The 19555-nt window shown below is 48.1% G+C and overlaps 1 protein-coding gene across 13 annotated transcripts in view; it reads left to right on the forward strand.

Moving 5' to 3' along the window:
* Nucleotides 1-19555, forward strand: part of CUL2 (cullin 2) — a 109739-nt gene that overhangs the window by 64478 nt on the left and 25706 nt on the right. For 11 of the 13 annotated variants that reach the window (XM_039523113.1, XM_039523106.1, XM_039523109.1 and 8 more), the window contains 5 exons: nucleotides 53-112; nucleotides 6516-6677; nucleotides 6823-6909; nucleotides 7491-7643; nucleotides 8098-8175. In XM_039523113.1, coding sequence (XP_039379047.1) covers nucleotides 53-112; nucleotides 6516-6677; nucleotides 6823-6909; nucleotides 7491-7643; nucleotides 8098-8175 — 540 coding nt within the window. The remainder of the gene's footprint in view (nucleotides 1-52; nucleotides 113-6515; nucleotides 6678-6822; nucleotides 6910-7490; nucleotides 7644-8097; nucleotides 8176-19555) is intronic. The other 2 variants (XM_039523116.1, XM_039523118.1) reach the window with 1 other exon arrangement.

Raw genomic sequence — 19555 nt, forward strand, 5'->3', positions numbered from 1 at the left:
CAAAAGTTAAAGTATTTCTTAAAATTTGTCTGTATTGTGTATTTCTACATAGGCTCTAACATCAGTAGTAAACTATAGGGAACCCAAGTCGATCTGCAAAGCGCCTGAGCTGGTAAGTAACAAATATTGTGCTGTAATATTCGTAATAGTTTAAAACAAAAACCCAAACCCTCAAACCGGTCATTATTAACACACGGTGGTCACCAAACTAAAATAATTCTTCTTCAAGTGATTGCTCCTATACATTCCAGTTAGGTGTGCGCGCTGCGCGTGCATGGCTCTTCGGAAGATTTTTACCCTAGCAACTCCGGCGGGCCGGCTGGGCACCCCCTGGAGTGGTGCCGCTATAGCGCTAGATATATACCCCAGCCGGCCCGTCCGCTCCTCAGTTCCTTCTTATCGCCCGTGACGGCCGTTGGAACAGTGGAGTGCTCCATTGACCTCCACAACCCTAGTGTATCTCCTTGTATAAGTGTATATAGTTAGTTAAGATAGTTAAATAATTTAGTTAGTTAGTGTATTAAGGGGAATATGGGGGGCTAGCCCCTCTTTTTCCACAACCGGTGCGGGCTCATGCCCAAGGCACCGGGCTTTAAGCCCTGTTCGGCTTGCCAGCGGCACATGCCGATTGGTGACCCTCACGACTCCTGCCTGCACTGCCTCGGAGAGTCCCATCGACCAGATAAGTGCCCAATTTGCACGGCATTCAAGCCGAGAACTAGGAAGGAGAGAGACTCGAGATTGAAGCAGCTCCTCATGGAGTTGGCACTTAGCCCTGCAGGGCCGACCCAAGCGGCTCCGAAGTCCTCCTCGGCACGCAGCGCACCAGCAGTCCCGAGCCGGTCCGGCACCGAGACTGTTAAAACTCTACAGCCGGCACCGGCGTCCCAGCACCGTTCCCTCTCTCCGACGAAGAAGCGGAAGACGGCGCAGACGGCCTCCAAGCCACCGGGACCGCTCGCCCAGCCGCCTCCGGCACCGACTGTGGGGGTGCACAGACCGGGCACGGTACCGTCGACTCCGGCGCCGCAAGAGCCGTTGAGTCCGGTTCCGCCCTGCTCCCCGGTGCGAACCGCGGTCGAGCTGCCTCTCCCGTCGACGCCCGAGACTTTCTCGACGGCGAGAGAGCTCATAGAGCTCACAGAGGCACCGAGCCTCTGGCCCCCGGCACCGCCGGTGCGGGCTGTACAGTGAGTGGGCAAGCCGGCTATGATGAGGCCACCTTCCCCTGACAGACGGGATAGAAGGCGTTCCAGGTCCCGATCCCGGAGACGGTCACCTTCGCGCCGATCCAGATCCCGGCACCGATCACCATCCCGGTACCGCTCCCCGTCTCGGCGCCGGTCGCAGTCCCGGTATCGCTCCGCATCGCAGTACTGGTCGCACTCCCGGAGACGATCCCGGTCCTGGTCACCCGACCGTCAGTACCAAAGGAGGTCTGGATCCCGGTACCGTTCCTGGCACCGCGACTCGCGAAGCCGCTCCCACCGACATCGGTCAAGGTCGCGGTCGACCTCCCGGCACCGGCACAGTCGATGGTCCCGCTCTCGCTCCCGGCACCGTCCAGGGACAGACTGGCGGCATCGATGGCGCAGTCCCTGAGCGCCTCTGCCCCCCCATGGCCTTCTCGCCAACCCTCGGTCGCCTCCCAGGCGGACAGCGGTGGAGATCTCCTGGCCGACCCCCAAGGGCAAGACCACGGACCGCAGCAGTGGGGCTTTTGGGCCCCCTGGGCCTACCACGAGGCTCAAGGGCTCCCCTTCCCTCAGCGACCCAGGGGCTCCGAATGCAGGGTGCCGGAAGCCTCGGTCAGCAAGCCTCCTCCATCACCACCGGTTGAGGCTCCACCGCCACCTGTAGCGGCAGAGCATCCCGTAGCCATGGCGGCTTCCCACCCCCTGGAGGAACCACCTCCAAAAGCCATGGTCCAGGGCCTGTCCTCGTCTTCGTCGCCGGATGAGGCGGTGGCGGGGGCATCTACATCGGACCCCCCACCGATTGACTTGCGGGCCCACCAGGACCTCCTTCGACGGGTGGCACAGGCTATTGACCTCCCCATTGAAGAGGTTGCTGAGGATGACGACCCAGTGACCAGGGTGCTTGGAGCTGAGGCCCCGCTGCGGGTGGCCCTACCCTTTATTCGGACCATCCAGAAAAATGCCACTACCATCTGGCAGTCGCCGGCGTCCGTCCCTCCCACCGCTCGAGGGGTGGAACGCAAGTACTCGGTCCCTCCCAGCGGGTACGAATACCTTTATACGCACCCAACTCCGGACTCCCTCGTAGTGCAGTCCGTAAATGACCGGGAGAGATATGGGCAACCCGCTCCAGCGCCAAAATCCAAGGACGCACGGAGAATGGATCTGTTGGGCCGGAAGGTCTATTCGGCCGGTGGTCTCCAGCTCTGGATTGCAAATCAGTTGGCTCTCCTTGGTTGTTACACCTATGACACTTTGGTGTCCCTTTCCAAATTTACGGAGCTGATCCCGACAGCCTCCCGACAGGAATTCTCAGCCCTCCTTGAGGAGGGCAAGAAAGCCTCCCGGTCCTCCCTCCAGGCCGCTCTGGACTCGGCAGACTCAGGAGCCAGAACTCTGGCCTCGGGAGTGACCATGGGACGAATCGCCTGGTTGCAGTCCTCCACCTTGCCGCCAGAGGTCCAGTACACCCTGCAAGACCTCCCTTTTGACACTAAGGGTCTCTTTTCCGAGAAAACGGACTCGAGGATTCAGACCCTCAAAGATGGTAGAATCGCCATCCGCACCCTGGGTATGCACACACCGGCTACCCAGCGGAGGTCGTTCTGGCAGCAGCCATACCGGCCATTTACTCAGGCCAGGGCACGGCCTGATAATGGGCGCAGAGGCCGCCTAAACTGCCGTAGACCATCGGGCAACCGGCGTAACCAGTCCCAGGCGCCCTCCAAAGCCCCTCAAGGGCCTAAGCAGGCATTTCGATGGGACGCCCGAGGACGGCCCATCAGGCTATTTACTGGATCCTTCCCCGTTATTTTGCAACCGGCTTTCCCACTTCCTCCCGGCGTGGTCCCAAATAACAACGGACAACTGGGTACTTTGTACGGTCGAGTTTGGTTACCGCCTTCAGTTTGTTTCACCCCCTCCCTCCCACTCACCCTCTCTGTCCCTCTTCAGGGACCCCTCTCACGAGCAATTCCTCTTACAAGAGGTCGAGTCTCTGTTGAGCTTGGGTGCTATAGAGGAGGTGCCGAACGACATGCGAGGCAGGGGTTTTTATTCCCGATATTTCCTAATCCCGAAGGCGAAGGGAAGTCTCCGACCTATACTAGACCTCCAAGAGCTCAACAGATACCTGCTCAAGCTCAAGTTTCGCATGGTAACCCTGGGGACCATCATTCCCTCCCTGGATCCGGGAGACTGGTTTGCTGCCCTCGATATGAAGGACGCGTACTTCCATATCGCGATTACCCTCCCCATCGACACTACCTGCGGTTCGTAGTCAACAACGCGCACTACCAGTTTGCGGTGCTACTCTTCGGCCTTTCCACCGCGCCGAGGGTCTTCACCAAGTGCATGGCAGTGGTTGCCGCAGCCCTCCGCCGTCGTCGCATGCACACGTACCCATATCTCGACGACTGGCTGGTTCGCGGGCCATCCCGACAGCTGGTAGCAAGTCAAATAGCCGAGATCCTAACCCTGTTTCAGTGCCTGGGCCTTCTGATAAACGCCGAGAAGTCCACTTTAGCTCCATCACAAAGGGTGGAGTTCATCGGAGCAGTCCTGGACTCCAATTTGGCCAGGGCCTGCCTCCCTCGACCCCGGCACCGGACGATGGTCTCCATCATCCGGGACCTACAATCCTTTCCCACAACAACGGTTCGGTCCTGCCTACGCCTCTTGGGCCACATGGCGTCCTGCACGTTCGTGACCACGTACGCGAGGCTGTGCCTTCGCCCGTTTCAAACTTGGCTTGCGTCAGTGTACCGTCCGCACCGCGACCCCCTGGACATGGTGGTCACGGTCACGAGACCGGTCCTCGCTTCGCTCAGCTGGTGGCTGGACCCAGAGGTCGTGTGTGCAGGAATCCCGTTCCGCCCTCCTCGCCCATCTGTCACCCTGACCACGGATGCCTCGGCGTTGGGATGGGGGGCACACCTTGGCAACCTACACACCCAGGGTCTCTGGTCGCCTCAAGAGCTCTCCCTACATATCAACGTCAGGGAGCTGCGAGCGATCCGCTTGGCGTGTCAGACCTTTCACGCCCATCTTCAGGGGCGCTGTGCGGCGGTATTCACGGACAACACGACGGCGATGTTTTATGTCAACAAGCAGGGCGGGGCTCGCTCCTCCCTGCTTTGCATGGAAGCGATGCTCCTGTGGGACTTCTGCGTAACCCACTCGATTCACCTGGCAGCGTCCTTTCTTCCAGGAGTGCAGAACACGCTGGCCGACCATCTCAGCAGGTCGTTCCTCTCCCACGAGTGGTCCCTTAGCCCAGATGTGGTGCACACAATTTTCCGAAGGTGGGGGTTTCCCCAGATAGACCTGTTTGCCTCCAAGGAGAACAGGAAGTGCCACCAGTTTTGTTCTTACCAGGGTCACTCCCGAGGCTCCCTGTCGGACGCATTCCTCTGCTCCTGGACGGATCACCTTCTCTATGCCTTCCCTCCGTTCCCACTCCCACAAGCTTCGGAGGGACAAGGCCCGCCTCATACTCGTCGCTCCGGCCTGGCCACGGCAGCACTGGTACACCCTGCTGCTCGAGCTCTCAGTTCGGGATCCCATTCCCCTTCGCTTATGGCTGGACCTCATAACGCAGGCCTTTGGCAGGCTCCGCCACCCGGACCTACAGTCCCTCCATCTTACAGCTTGGTACCTGCGTGGTTGACCCACGTGGAGCGTGACTGTTCGGCGGCGGTGCAGCAAGTCCTGATGGAAAGCAGAAAGCCTTCCACTCACTCAACCTACCTCGCAAAATGGAAGCGCTTCGCGCTCTGGTGCGATCAGACAGGCCTTAATCCTTTCCTGGTCCCTATTCCTACGATCCTGGAATACCTCTGGTCCCTTAAGGAACAAGGACTCGCGGTCTCCTCCTTGAAGGTACACCTGGCAGCCGTGTCCGCCTTTCGTCCATCCATAGGAGGACGGTCCATTTTTTCCAACCAGATGGTTTCCCGCTTCCTTAAGGGCCTAGACCGCTTGTACCCGCCGGTACGGCGTCCTGCCTCGTCCTGGGATTTGAACCTAGTTCTGGCCAAGCTGATGGGAGCCCCCTTCGAGCCCTTGGCCACGTGTTCCCTGCTCTATCTCTCATGGAAAACGGCCTTTCTCGTCGCTATAACTTCAGCGAGACGAGTTTCCAAGCTCCGTGCCTTAACGGTTGGTCCACCGTATACCGTCTTCCACGGCGACGAGGTGCAGCTTCGACCACACCCGGCCTTCCTCCCTAAGGTGGTGTCGGCCTTCCACCTAAACCAGGACATTTTCCTTCCGGTCTTTTTCCCGAAGCCGCACGCCTCAAGTCGTGAGCAACAGCTTCACACCCTGGACGTCCGCAGAGCCCTCGCTTTTTATATAGAGCGGACGAAGCCCTTCCGGCGTTCGCCCCAGCTGTTCGTAGCAGTTGCTGATCGCATGAAAGGCGAGCCGGTCTCCTCTCAGAGGATTTCCTCCTGGGTAACATCTTGTATCCGGACATGTTACGAGCTTGCTCGTGTGCCAGCTAGCCGCCTCACCGCTCACTCTACAAGAGCGCAAGCCTCGTCTGCTGCCTTTCTGGCCCATGTTCCCATCCAGGATATCTGTAGAGCGGCCACCTGGTCTTCTGTCCACACCTTCGCTACCCACTACGCGTTGGTGCAGCAATCCAGAGACAATGCAGCCTTCGGCTCAGCAGTCTTACACTCTGCCACGTCTCACTCCGACCCCACCGCCTAGGTAAGGCTTGGGAATCACCTAACTGGAATGCATAGGAGCAATCACTCGAAGAAGAAAAGACAGTTACTCACCGTTGTAACTGTTGTTCTTCGAGATGTGTTGCTCCTATCCATTCCAGACCCGCTCTCCTTCCCCACTGTCGGAGTAGCCGGCAAGAAGGAACTGAGGAGCGGACGGGGCCAGCTGGGGTATATATCTAGCGCTATAGCGGCACCACTCCAGGGGGCGCCCAGCCAGCCCGCCGGAGTTGCTAGGGTAAAAATGTTCCGAAGAGCCGTGCACGCGCGGCGCGCACACCTAACTGGAATAGATAGGAGCAACACATCTCGAAGAACAACAGTTACAACAGTGAGTAACTGTCTTTTTTCACTTACTGAATTGTCTTCAAAAATCTTTTTTAAAAATAGGCATTTAACCTATTTAACCCACACAAAATATGCATGTTCTGAGCACACAATTTTACATACCTTTGTTTCAAAATATGGCCCATTGTCTCTGGTTTGTGTCATTTGTAATCTGAGCTCTGTCAGTCACGTTTTAACCCATATTTAGTAGTTGCAAATGCTTTCAAACACTGTTGTTCTCTAGCTTGACAAGTAGATTTTGTTTTGCTTTTTGTTTTTTTTACTTGAGCTGGCCAAGTATTGTGACAACTTGCTGAAGAAATCAGCCAAAGGAATGACAGAGAATGAAGTAGAAGATAAACTTACAAGTTTCATTACTGTTTTCAAATACATTGATGACAAAGATGTTTTCCAGAAGGTAATCTCCAATTTTTAGTAAATGTTAAACCAGAAATGTAATTTATCTAAACAGCTTTACATTGGATGTTCGTGTTCACATTCTTTTTTAAAAAAATCCTCTCAGCTGAGAAAATATTTTGCTTACTTTGTTTTGTTTCATACAGTTCTATGCCAGAATGTTGGCAAAACGATTAATTCATGGTTTGTCTATGTCTATGGACTCTGAAGAAGCCATGATTAATAAACTAAAGGTAATATGAACTATTCTTTCAAAATAAAATAAATAGCAGTAATAACTGTTGAAGCGTGTTTCGTTTAAGAGGGGTCAGTAGAGGGTGCCAAAATTAATTTAGCAATTGGTATCTGCTGTTGCCAGTAGGTGATATGAAAAATTGCAACATCATCTGTTCTGAATTCATGGGTTTTTTGCGTATCAATACATTACCCGGAAAACCCCAAATATTATAAGTAGTTCCTTATTTTGGGTAGTTGTATAAAATGTGCCACTTGACCCATATTTCCATAATAGTAGTACCAGTCAGTGAGCAAAACTAAGGCAGTCCGTTCGAAATTTTCAGTTTTGTAAGTTAGCGTTGGGCATGGACAATTTTTAGAAATAAGTTGTGTAGAAAAGCAACCCTCTTAAGACAGGTTATATAATTTTACATATGAAGGCAATATTGACTATAGATGACAGGGCATTAGCAATATAGAAATCTGTAAATCAGTACTGTTTTGTGGATGTATTCATAATTTAATTTTTTAAAATAAATGTGTCTAATATATTAAGAATTACCTTACCTATGAAATGTATTTAAATGTTTCATTACAGCAAGCCTGTGGTTATGAGTTTACCAGCAAGCTCCATCGAATGTATACAGACATGAGTGTTAGCGCTGATCTCAACAATAAATTCAACAACTTTATCAAAAACCAGGATGCCATTATAGATTTGGGAATTAGTTTTCAGATATATGTTCTACAGGTACTAATGAATAAATTATTGCTATTCAGTTGTATTGCTATTCTTGTATTTCCATAACAAATAAACAATTTTCTAAAATCTAACTAATATGAATATTTCTCAGACTGAAATTGACAACTTATAAGTTTGATATCACTGTTTAACAATCCTGATGATATAAAACAGGCTATTATTCCTAGCTTTTTTGAAAGATAGTCTACCCTCTACACTGCATAACGGTAAGATGGAAACAAAGGCCTTAACCGTTTTCTTACCCTAGAGCAAAGGCCTCACAACAGTATGCATTTTAGTGAGTCATACAACTCCTTTTCTAACTCGTATGTCTTATAACTTGATTTGAACTATAGGACCAGTTCTTAAGAGGAAGATTTTGTTTAGTGTATATGCTCCTTGAAGCTCATTTTAACATGTTGGAATGCTAATTTTTTTTCTCTCCCTCTCCCTCCCCCCCCAGGCTGGTGCATGGCCTCTAACTCAGGCTCCTTCATCAACATTTGCAATTCCTCAGGAACTGGAAAAAAGTGTACAGATGGTAGGTTAGTAGTTCCTTGCAAATTTGTAGCAAAATTAATAATACTTCATTAGAATCTCAAACAAAAAGCTGATAATTGTTATTGTGAGGCCACTGTGTCTGTCAGGTGTATACGTAAACCACAGTTATCCAAGCTCCAGTTATCTGAAATGTGAATGGGTTCCCCAGATGGAATTCTGATCTTTTGAAATTCCGAGTTTTCAAATTTTAGCTGTGCCTCTCTAGCTCTTCAAATAATTGAAATTTATAGGTATATGCCTCTGAGCTCAAATGCTGATTTCTTATATTCAAGGGGAAAAGATGATCTTTTCTAATGTAAAATCTTAACAGCACACATAAGTATCTTGTCCTGTGATTCAGAGGAGCCCTTGAAAACCAAGATTCTGACTGTTCTGCATGAAAGCTCTTCTTTCACTTTTCAGAACAGTATGGGTTTGCCCTGTGCTCCGTGCCTTTGTCCAAAAATATCCATTCACCCCTATTGGCATTCAGAATGCTGTATGATTGCTTTTTGTCCTCCATCCTAGAAGTGGCACCATTTCAGAGGCCCTGTGTTTTTATTACATTCTTGTATTCTAAATTATAGTTACATGTACCCTGTATATATTTAAAATATACAAAATATCTATGTTGACCTCTGTCAACATGAATGTAGGTTGTGAAGCACATTAGAAAGAAAGCATATAGAAATGAAAAATATTTTGATGTTACCAGATGTACTGAATTCTATAGAAGTGTACACGTACACTTTCAGGATATAATCTTAAATTGATGTCTGATGGAAAACATCTATATTTGCTGTAAAGTGTCTTTTTGCTACTCAATAAAAGTGTTTAAAGTGTTTTAATGAAATATTCCAATTTCAACTTTAGTGTATAAGCAATATTAAATCTTGTAGTACATCAAACAAGAAAATATTCTCATATACTCATTCCACGAATCCTGGCACTGCTGGGAAGTCCCACCCCATGGCTGTTATCACTGATGCAGTCCTCTAGAAGATTCTTGGAGGTGAATATACAGCCTTTTATTAGAAGGTGGCTCCTCAACATGCTCCTAGTTACACGGCTTCTGCAGCAGCTTTCTCCCTCAGACCTATTAGGAGGCCCCCTTTACTACTGTTATTAAATGGGAACATTTTTATGCTCTTCCTTTGGTGTCTTTCTTTCCTCACTGGCCTTAAGATCCACCAACAGACATATCCACCCACAAAGGTCTCCACCATTAGCCAATGAAAGCAGCTTTGCCAGTCTACTCCTTCACCACTTGCACACACATTATGCTCCTTTTTCCTATGCTGTCAACAGCTATACCTCAGCTTGCTAAACTAGCAACGCCCCCACTCAGCAATGATTCCAAAGATGTCCAGTGAGGGCAAGACTAAGGAGGAATCAAGTAGTCCCTACTCCACTTCTGGAATTCCTTCCTTTTTGATTCTCTTTTAAAATAATCGACTGATCCCTTCTTCATTGCCTTGGGCTTCTGTCTACTCCCTTTTAGCATTGCCTTTCTTTTCCTCTTCCCAAGAATTTTTATTGTGCTCCAGGTTCTTGAGTCCCCATGTTCCTCAGATAGTGCACTGACAGGAATTGGATATATTAATAGCTACCTTAGTTATGTTTTGGGGCAAAGGCAATGTTTCTCTCTATTTTCCAGGACTCTCCAGTGTAAGGTCCTGCCAGAATTCTTTTTAATTTCTGGACACTGTTCCTCTGGGTTTTCAAGGGCCTTCTCCTTTAGTACGCACCACACTTCTCCAGAGATTCAAAGGCAAAAATGTCTGGGGGGAAAAGACTAAAACCTCAGAGGGTTGTAAGCTTGTGTGACTTAGATTCAGATAGGACAGTACGTTAGTCTGAACTGAGCACCTTACCTTAGTTGGTGGCTTGTCATTAAAGGCTTGAAAATAGAAGCTCTCCAGATTTTCTTTTTTCTCTGTTTCCCTGGGCCTCTGAAAATAAAGCCAATAGGGAAGCTACCTAAAGCATGTTGCCCACCCCTCGAGAACTTTGATATTGAAAGCTTGAATCCATTTTCAAGGAATTAGGATTCCTATTCTACAGCCCATATTGTGACTTTGATCTGTCTGGTTACTTCTAGAGCCTCGCTGTCTTACCTAAAAGCCTTCAGTAAAATGTAGAAACCATACTGGGAAGGTAAAATGGTTGTTAAAGGTCTCTGTGATTATATATGCTATTTGAGTTCTGTGCTGTGCTCCACATATAAACAATATTTCAACTGAACTTGATTCAGGCTCACTTCACAGGTGGTATGTTCTTTGGAGGAGATCCTAGACATCACCACTGAGGAATCCTCAGAGCTGAATGAGCTTGAGTTTCCTTGGGTGAACAAGGAAAAAATCCAAGAACCATATTTAGACAGTACGGATACTCTGCCTTTCACTCAAAGTATCTTTTCTCTCTTTTCAGAGCAGACCCAGAGGTTACTATTCTAGATGCTCTTTCCAGAAGTGCAGGCTTTCAAACCCCATGCTTCTGTCAAGCAACAATGAAGAGTGGTTGGCCCACACCCCACTTCTGTCCATCAAGGAGAGACTAAATCTATGTTCTTCGAGTGCTTGCACGTGTCCATTCCAATGTAGGGGTGTGTGTGCTCTGAGTACAGTTGCTGGAATATTTTTCTCTTAGTGGTATTCGTCAAGTTGGCTCTAGCACCCCCTGGTACTGTGCACTAATAGCACCAGGTATGAGGGGTCTTGCTGAGCTCACGCCCTTCAGTTCCTTCTTACCACCCTTAACGGTTGCTGGAACTTCCCTCGTTGCTTTGGCAATCTTTTCTAGTGGTTTCCTCTCATTTGTTGCATGTGTATATATATTAGCTAGTTAGTCTGAAAGTAATTTTAGTAATCTTTTGTAACCGAACACCTCTAGACTTATTTTAAGAGGCTTGTCCACTCCCCGGTGGCTAGGTATGCCTCCCTTGGTCACTAGGCTTTAAGCCCTGCTCTTCCTGTAGCAGGTTGATGCCATTGAACGACCTGCACTCAAGTTGCCTAAAGTAGTTAGGGGAAGCTCACAGGAAGGATTGCTGTCAGATCTGCAGGGAGTTCAAGCCCTGCTCCCAGAAAGACCAGGCAGTGAGACTGAAGGTCCTCCTGATGAAGGTAGCCCTGAGGCCAGCATCAGAGCCACAATCAGACTCTGCACCGAGTACCTCTGCGTTGGTGTGGAGCGCATCTCCTGCCAATATAGTGTCTCAGCACTGTTCCTCCTTGCCCAAGAAGAGGCACCACAAGCACTGAGACAAAAGTTGCTCCCTGATACCAAAAGGAAGCAGGCAAGGGGACAGGAATAGTGTGAGACTCATGTCATGCCGATCTCCCTCTCTGGCACTGCTGCAGCCCCCACCATCAGCACTGGCACCGACTCCGGCTCCACATACCCTGTCGAGGGATGCACCTCCAGCAGGCAGCGTACCAGACAGTTTGCTGTACTGTCCACTCTGGAGGCGTATGCGGCAGCAAGGGACTTACTCATGCTGCCGGTACCAGGATCCCCTGACATCCAAGACTCAGTGTTGTTGAGTGGCAAAGAGCCCTCCCCCAGCCTCCAAATGGCACTGAGACCACTCTCCAGGGGTAAACCCCCTCTAATTGCCTCACCCAAGGTGTCCCCACAGAACTGCTCACTGGCACCGGGAGGATCGGCACTTCCATGGTCCCCTCATCTTCTTCATCAGGGTCGGAGCTGAGGCCCTATTTTTCCCACTGCTGGGACCGCCCATGCTACTGGGACATCTAGTGCAGTGGTGTCACCGAACACGTGGATGATGGGGACAGGCACCGATGCAGTAGCCTTTTTGGAACCTATGGGGGTTTCCGCCAGGCCAGGGCACCATCTCAAGGCATTCTTATTCGGTACCTTAGAGGATAGGGTGCCTCTGATTCCGTGCTGCAAGACACCAGACCTGGACTCTGCTGTTGAGCCCAGTACTGAGCCCAGTACCAAGCTGCTGGAGCGTGTCCCTCAGGTCACTGCTGACACAGAGGAAAGAGCAGAGTCCTTACCCGCCTCCTCCTCTTCTTCCCCAGATGAGGCGCTGGTGGCTACCAAAGTATCCCCACCCCAGGATGACTGCAAGGCCCACCAGGACTTATTAAAGCAGGTGGCCTTGAATTTGAGCATCCAGGCGGAGGTGGTGGCAGAGACCGCACATGGCCTTCTGGACATTTTCGCAGTGGCAGGCCCCTCCGGAGTGCCTCTTCCCCTTAATGAGGCAATCATGGAACCCTTTAGGGCTCTCTGGCAGATCCCCACCTCTCTCCCGCCAACAGCTAAATGGGTGGAGCGAAAATATTTTGTGCCTGCTAAGGGCTGCAAATTTCTATTCTCTCCCCCTTCCCCTGGGTCCTTAGTGGTGGTAGCTGCTAATGATAGGGACCATCAAGGTCAAGCAGGGCACACACCTAAGGCAAAGGGTCCCAAAAAGCTAGACTTGTTTGGCAGGAAAGCCTGCTCCACAGGGGGAGTGTAGCTCTGCATAGCAAACCAGCAAGCCTTGCTAGGTCGCTGTGTTTAACATGTGGGAAGCAATGCAAAAGTTTAAGGACATGGGTTCCCCAGGGTGCCAGGCAAGAGTTCTCTTCCCTTGTAGAAGAAGAGAAGACAGTGGCCCAGGCCTCCCTGCAGGCAGCCTTGGACGCCGCCAGTTCTGCTGCCAGATCAATGGCCATGGCTGTCACCGTGCACAGGAGCTCATGGTTACAATCTTCTGGGTTTCCTCAGGAAGTGCAGCAGATGCTCCAGGACCTTCCATTTGAAGCAAACAGATGCTAATTTGCAGATTCTTTATAGCCCTTATGACTATAAGAAAACTTTGAAATCCCTGGGCCTGTATTCACCTGCAGCATCTAGAAGGCATTATAGGCCCCAGCGGTCTGGGCATTTCTTCTCTCAACTGTCCAGACACCTCCAGAGAAGGAGAAAGAACAAGGCATTCATGACATTGCAGTCTGTCCCTTTGAAGCACCCTTCACTTCAGGATCCAGTTACCTCTATTTTTCCCAACAGTCTGTCCCATTTCCTGAGCGCCTGGAACCACATTACCTCGGACCGCTGGGTCCTAAATATAGAAGAATTTGGATATACCTTCTGTTTTTTGTCAACCCCACCTTCCCTCCCACCCACCCTGCCCCTCTCCAGAGACTCTTCTCACGTACAACTATTGGATCAAGAAGTCCAATCCCTTCTTCGGATGGGGGCCGTGGAAGAGGTTCTGCATCAGCTAAGAGGAAAGGGGGTCTATTTCCGCTACTTCCTGATCCCAAAAGCCGGGGAGGGGCGGACTGGAGGCCTCTCAGACTGATTCTAACTCTGTGACAGCTCAACTACTATCTCAAGAAGTTGAAGTTCTGCATGGTCTCCTTGGCCTCCATCATCCCTTCACTGGATCCAGGGGACTGTTATACCACCCTCAATTTGAAAGACACATACGTTCACATATCAATTTTCCAAGGACACAGAAGCTTTCTAAGATTTGTTGTAAACCAGACCCATTACCAATTCATGATTCTGCCATTTGGCCTATCAGCTCCCCTGTGTGGGTCTTCACCAAGTGTATTGCAGTAGTAGTGGCTTTTTTCAGAAGAGAGTTTTGACACTTTCCCGTATCTTGACGATTGATCAAGAGTCGGGCCAGAACTCAGGGGGAGCCCGACATTGATCTTGTATAATCGACCTTCCCGGCTTTGGGGCTATTAATAAATGACCAGAAGTCTGTTTTTATCCCCATCGAAAGAATAGAGTTCATCAGGCAAAGGCACTGCTTCAGGAGAACCCCTTCTCAATTTTGATAAGCTGCCTTCAGGCTCATCCGATCATCTCACTACCAGGTGCACAGAACCAGCTCTCAGATCGCCTCAGCAGGTCCTTCTCCCGGATATTGCAATGGACATCTTCCAGAATTGGGGTAGTTCCCATATACACATGTTTGCACCCCATGACAACAGGAAATGCCAGCAGTTCTGCTCCCTGAGGGGACCCAGCCCTGGGTCTCTTACAGATGCCTTCCTGTTAGCATGGACAACTTACCTGTTTTATGCTTTCCCTCTCTCTCTCCCCCAGTGTTAATTCACAAGGTTCTTTCAAAGATCAAGCAAGACCAAACACGAATCATCTTTATGGCCCAGACAGCATGGAGGTTCACAACCCTCGTAAACCTTTCAGTGAAAGTCCCAATCCAGCTCCCACTTCACCCAGACTTAATCACACAGGACCATGGCCCGCTGCTCCACCTGAACCTCAGCTCTCTTCATTGACGGCCTGGAACCTTCATGGCTGAACCCTGAAGACCAGGCTTGGTCAGAGCAGGTTCGTAAAGTCCTACTGGGCAGCAGAAAATCTTCCACTAGGGCAACATACCTGGCGAAGTGGAAATGATTCTCCATCTGGTCTTCCAAGCCTGGTGTTCTACCTGTGCAGTCCTCATTGCAGCTTGTTCTGGAATATCTCCTACTTTTGAAGCAGCAAGCCCTAGCTTTTTCTTCAATCAAGATCCACATGGCAGCTAATTCAGCCTTTCATCTGAAGGTCAACAGTAGGTCAGTTGTCTTTCACAAGATGGTAATTCGTTTTCTCAAAAGGATGGAGAGAGTGTTCCCTCAGATAAAGGAGCTGATATTTCCCCCCCCCCCCCCCCCCGGGGGACCTAGACCTTGTCTTGTCAAAACCGACAAGCCCGCCCTTTGAGCCAGTAGCAACATGCTCACTGTTGCACTTCGCTTGGAAGGTGGCCTTTTTGGTGGCCATTACGTCAGCCAGGAGAGTTTCAGAGATCAGGGGTCCGAGGTGAGGGCTCGGCCCCTGTATACAGTTTTCTTCAAATATAAAGTGAAGCTATGCCTGCATCCAAAGTTCCTCCCGAAAGTGTGTTCTCAATTTCACTGCAACCAACCAATTTTCCTACCAGTATTCTATCTTTAGCTGCATGCAGATAGGGAGGAACATCTCCATTCCTTGGATGTCAGACAAGCTCTGGCATTTTATATTCAGAGGACCAAACTGTTCCGCAGATCACTGCAGTTCTTCGTAGCTGTAGCAGAGAGAATGAAAGGACTCCCCTCTCTGGTCAGAGGATTTTCTCTCGGATCACATCATGTATCCAGGCATGTTATGACCTCGTGGGGGCTCCCCTCTGCCAAACCCGACTGCTCATTCCACAAGGTCTTGGGCCTCTTCAGTTACTTTCCTGGATCAAGTTTCTATTCAGCATGTCTGCAGGACTGGGACCTGGTCCTCAGTGCACATGTTCTCAGCACACTATGCCATCACTCAAGAAGCCAGAGATGAGGCCTACTTTGGTGTCACAGTGTTGCAGTCTACTTGTCCTTAAGCTCCGAGCCCACCTCCAGTGCACCTGCCTGTGAGTCATCTACACTGGAATGGACATGTGCAAGCACTCAAAAACAGTAACTGACCTTTTGTAATTGTTGTTCTTCAAGATGTGTTGCACGTGTTCATTCCAAGGCCCACCCACCATCTCCTGTCTTGGAGTGGTTGGGGGGAAAAAGCAACTGAAGGGCACGGGCTCAGCAGGGCCCTTTGTACCAGTGCTATGAGCACACGGCTCCAGGGGGCGCTAGAGCTGACCTAACAGATGCCAGAATTTTTTTTCCTTGGTGGTAACTGTGTCAGGGTGTGCGCACACCTACATTGGAATGGACATGTGCAACACAACTTGAAGAACAACAGTTACAAAAGGTCAGTAACTGTTTTGTTTTTTACTGGCCTAGATGAAAATCAGGACCAATGCTTTGAGATTGTCAAAGGGCTACATCATTGAACTTGTCGTCTTCTGACTAGATTCATTTCAGCCTCTCACGGGATACGTTAAAGTTTACCTCCTTATTCCAGTCTATATGGCTCATTCCACATTCATTTGTTTTGTTACTGATAGACTTATATTATTAGTACATTGTTCTGTCCTTTGATCTTTTCTTAGCTCTAAAAATCTTCTAAAAAATCCTGTTGATAATGGTGCCAACTTCAGTGTGGGGGGGAAATTCTTGTTTTCCATAGCTTGAACAACCTGCTTATGAGATCTCCTTTCTTCCAGCATACTTATGAACAAGTATTCTTCTCTCTTCTTTCAGACCATGGGTTTATGGTGCACTATAAGAGCTCTCTTACTTTTATGAGACACGGTCCTCCTAGGCACTCAACCTCACATTCACATCAGCGTGGTGGTTCTCATAGATCACAGGTCCCACAAACTAAAGGGTTCAGTCCAACCTGGTCATAACCATTTGTTAGATTCTATATCTTCTATGCATTCTGGTATCCTATCAACCCATCCTTAATTCTCCCCCTCTCCAGGCTTTGTTTTGGTATGGGACTGCTAAGGAGAGACCATATACCTGCATACCACCATTCCAGCAGAAGTAATTCATTTCCTCAGATGGTGGACTCTTCTCCCAAGAGCTTGCACTAAGGGAAGCCTGTTTCTGACATAATCATGATCTTCATGAATGTAAGCTGAGAGGGGCTGGGTTAGTCACCTGGGCTTCCTCAAGTACCATGTGCAAGAAGGAAGTTCCATACAGTATCAGCTGCCTGGAATTCTGGGCCACTAGGTTTATCCTGAAGACATTCGTTTTTCACTGGGAATCAGAATGGTCCTTGTGAAGTGCTGTAACTAGACACCCATTACCTTCACTATCAGACAAAGGCATTCAGCTTCATTACCTTCACTATCAGACAAAGGTGCTTCATGAGGGTTCTGACATAGGCCTAAAGGAAGATGAACTATGTATGGGAGTGTCTCTGGACTAATTGATGAACAGACAGGCAGGTTTTCTTCAAGATCTTAGAGCTCTGGAACTTCCCAAAAATATACTTTATTTGCATCTTATAACAGCAGTTCTAATGTGTACTGCTTCAGGCACTGGGAGAAGGCAACATGGAAAATAGACATCTTCTCCTTAAAGTTGTCAAGCATGCTCTTCTATACGTTTCTCCTCTTGGCAACGATGTTTAATAATGACAGAGAAGTCAGATTGGGTCAAAATGACCCAAGGCAAAATTGTCTTTTGTTGGCCTGTCTCAAGGAGAAGTCCCTGGAACCTCCTTAAATTCTTCCCATAGCCAAAGAACATCCTGACCATGGAGTCCAACCAAACTCCCGAACCTGAGCTTCTTGTCCCTTTCAGCTGGGAAACGAGAGGCTGAGACTTCTGGACTTTTGCTGGGCAGTATCCTGAAAGTAGATAAAATATTAGAACTAAGACTTACCAATGTATCTGATCCATATTTGAAGCCTGGCGCCAGCTGTAACAAAGGCTCAGTCAAGGGACTGCCTGTATGTTTATCTGGTTTTGAGGAAAGGTTCCAGCAAAATTTCAGGTTTAGATGGTGGCACTAGGAGCTTGGAGGATCTCTAAGGGAAAATCTACTGAAGTCACCCCGGTATTTCTAGATTTCTTCATGCAGTCTAAAGGATCGGACTACCTTTGTGCTTTCCCATACACAGTTGGAAACTCAGTCTGGTTTTGCAAGCCTTGTTGCAACTTCTATTTGAACTTTTGGGGAACTGCTAACTTTATCCAGAGCATCAAACTAACTTTTCTTGTTAAAATTACCTTTAGCCCACGGGATAAATGAACTTGAAGATAAATCTGTTAAGGAACCTCTCCTGCCATCCATTCCTTACAAAGAGGTCCTGTGAACCACTCTGGAATGTGTACTCCCCGTGAATTTAGTTTTTCATATCAGTCAAGATATTTCATTTCCTTCCTAGATCCCTCCCTTTATTCTCTTCTTTACAATTTACTAATGCCCAGCAGTGCCAGGATTGGTGGATTGCATATGGTGTGAGAAATGGGACAATTTGTTCCTTGCCTGTAAATTGGTTTTCTCGTATATAACAATCCACCAATCCTTTATTCCCTTCTCGAAGTTACTGTTTGTTGTTGATAGGAAATTATTTTTAGATGTGGATGCTTAAGCTTTAGAAGAATCTACTGGTAATATGAAGTAACCACTGCCTATTTAGACTGGGAACTGGATTCCAAGAATCTTCTAGAGAGCCACCTCAGTTACAAGAGCCATGCTCAAGACTTCCCAGCAATGCCAGGATTGGCAAATTGTGTGTGTGTGTGTGTGTGTGTGTGTGTGTACATACACAAGTGAAGACCAATTTACAGGTGAGGAACAAAATTGTCCCATAATACTGGGAAGATACTATTAAGGACTTTTTTTAAAAGGAAAAGCGGAAACCTTCATTTTGTTCATTTCTAAATGAACATCTTTGTACCCTTGGGCCTCTTGTCTTATTGTGTATATTTTCTGTGTGTGACTTTGTAATATGAGCATGAGATGTCATATATTGAAATGTCTTAAAATAGTCAAAACAAAAATCAGTTTCCAGAGCTCTCCGTGTGACACCTTTCACAAGCACTAAAATGGATGTAAAAACATAAAGGAGGAAGAAATGAACAAGATTATTACTGTGTTGAAGAATATTCTTCAAAGATTTTTCAAGAGACCAATGATTTTAAGTGCTTCAGGTGTTGGGTGTCTAGTTTGATGTCCCTTAAAAAGGAGACTATTTTACAAGTGGTGAGTGTTCAGCACTTCATGAAAATCAGACACCTTCATAATTCAGTGAGGGCATCCAGAAATTGAAGCACCCGCAGTAACTACTCATTTTTAATAATCTTGGCAATTAGATCTTGATAACTCAGTTGTGGCAGGTCTGAGATCATATTACTCTCTATAAATATCAAAATAGTAGTGAAATTTGCTTGCACTTTAACCTTGCTTCCACAGGGACACCTCTGAAAACTGGGGTGGAGTGGGTGTGATTGTACTATCTGCAGTTGTTGATGGTTAGTCCTGCTCAATTTGTCAGCCTACTAGAAAGAAATGAGGCCCTTACTTTTGATAAGAGCTAATCTGCTTACATAATGCCTTTGTTGGCTCATCTACAGTAAGCACATGTCTAGTAAAACAGGATAGCAGCAAATGTAATGATATAAAATGTAAGTAGTGAAGGAGAGAGGAAACTGGATTGCCAAGTGGTTTTTTTTTGCTTTCCGGGGGGAGTAAGAAGTAACCTATTTAAAAAGAGTTAGAACCAATTCTTTTTTTATTACATGTTTAAAAACATTTGACAAGGTTCTCTAAATAACTTAAACATGTTAATCATATTTAGTCCAAATAACCTAATACAAATACTCTTAAAAGTGCCTACTTCAGGAGGACGTAGGCTTCAGTTATGTTACGGAATTATTCAGAAATTCAGACTGTGCTCATATCTTGCTCTTCCTTTTTAATGCCTCATATGGAAAATTGTAGCATTCCTGTGCTTTGAAAATTAATTTTGGGACTTAGTTTAACTCTCACTATGATGTTGAAATTTATTT

The sequence above is a fragment of the Mauremys reevesii genome, linkage group 2 (assembly GCF_016161935.1).
Source record: "Mauremys reevesii isolate NIE-2019 linkage group 2, ASM1616193v1, whole genome shotgun sequence".
Lineage (NCBI taxonomy): Eukaryota > Metazoa > Chordata > Testudines > Geoemydidae > Mauremys > Mauremys reevesii.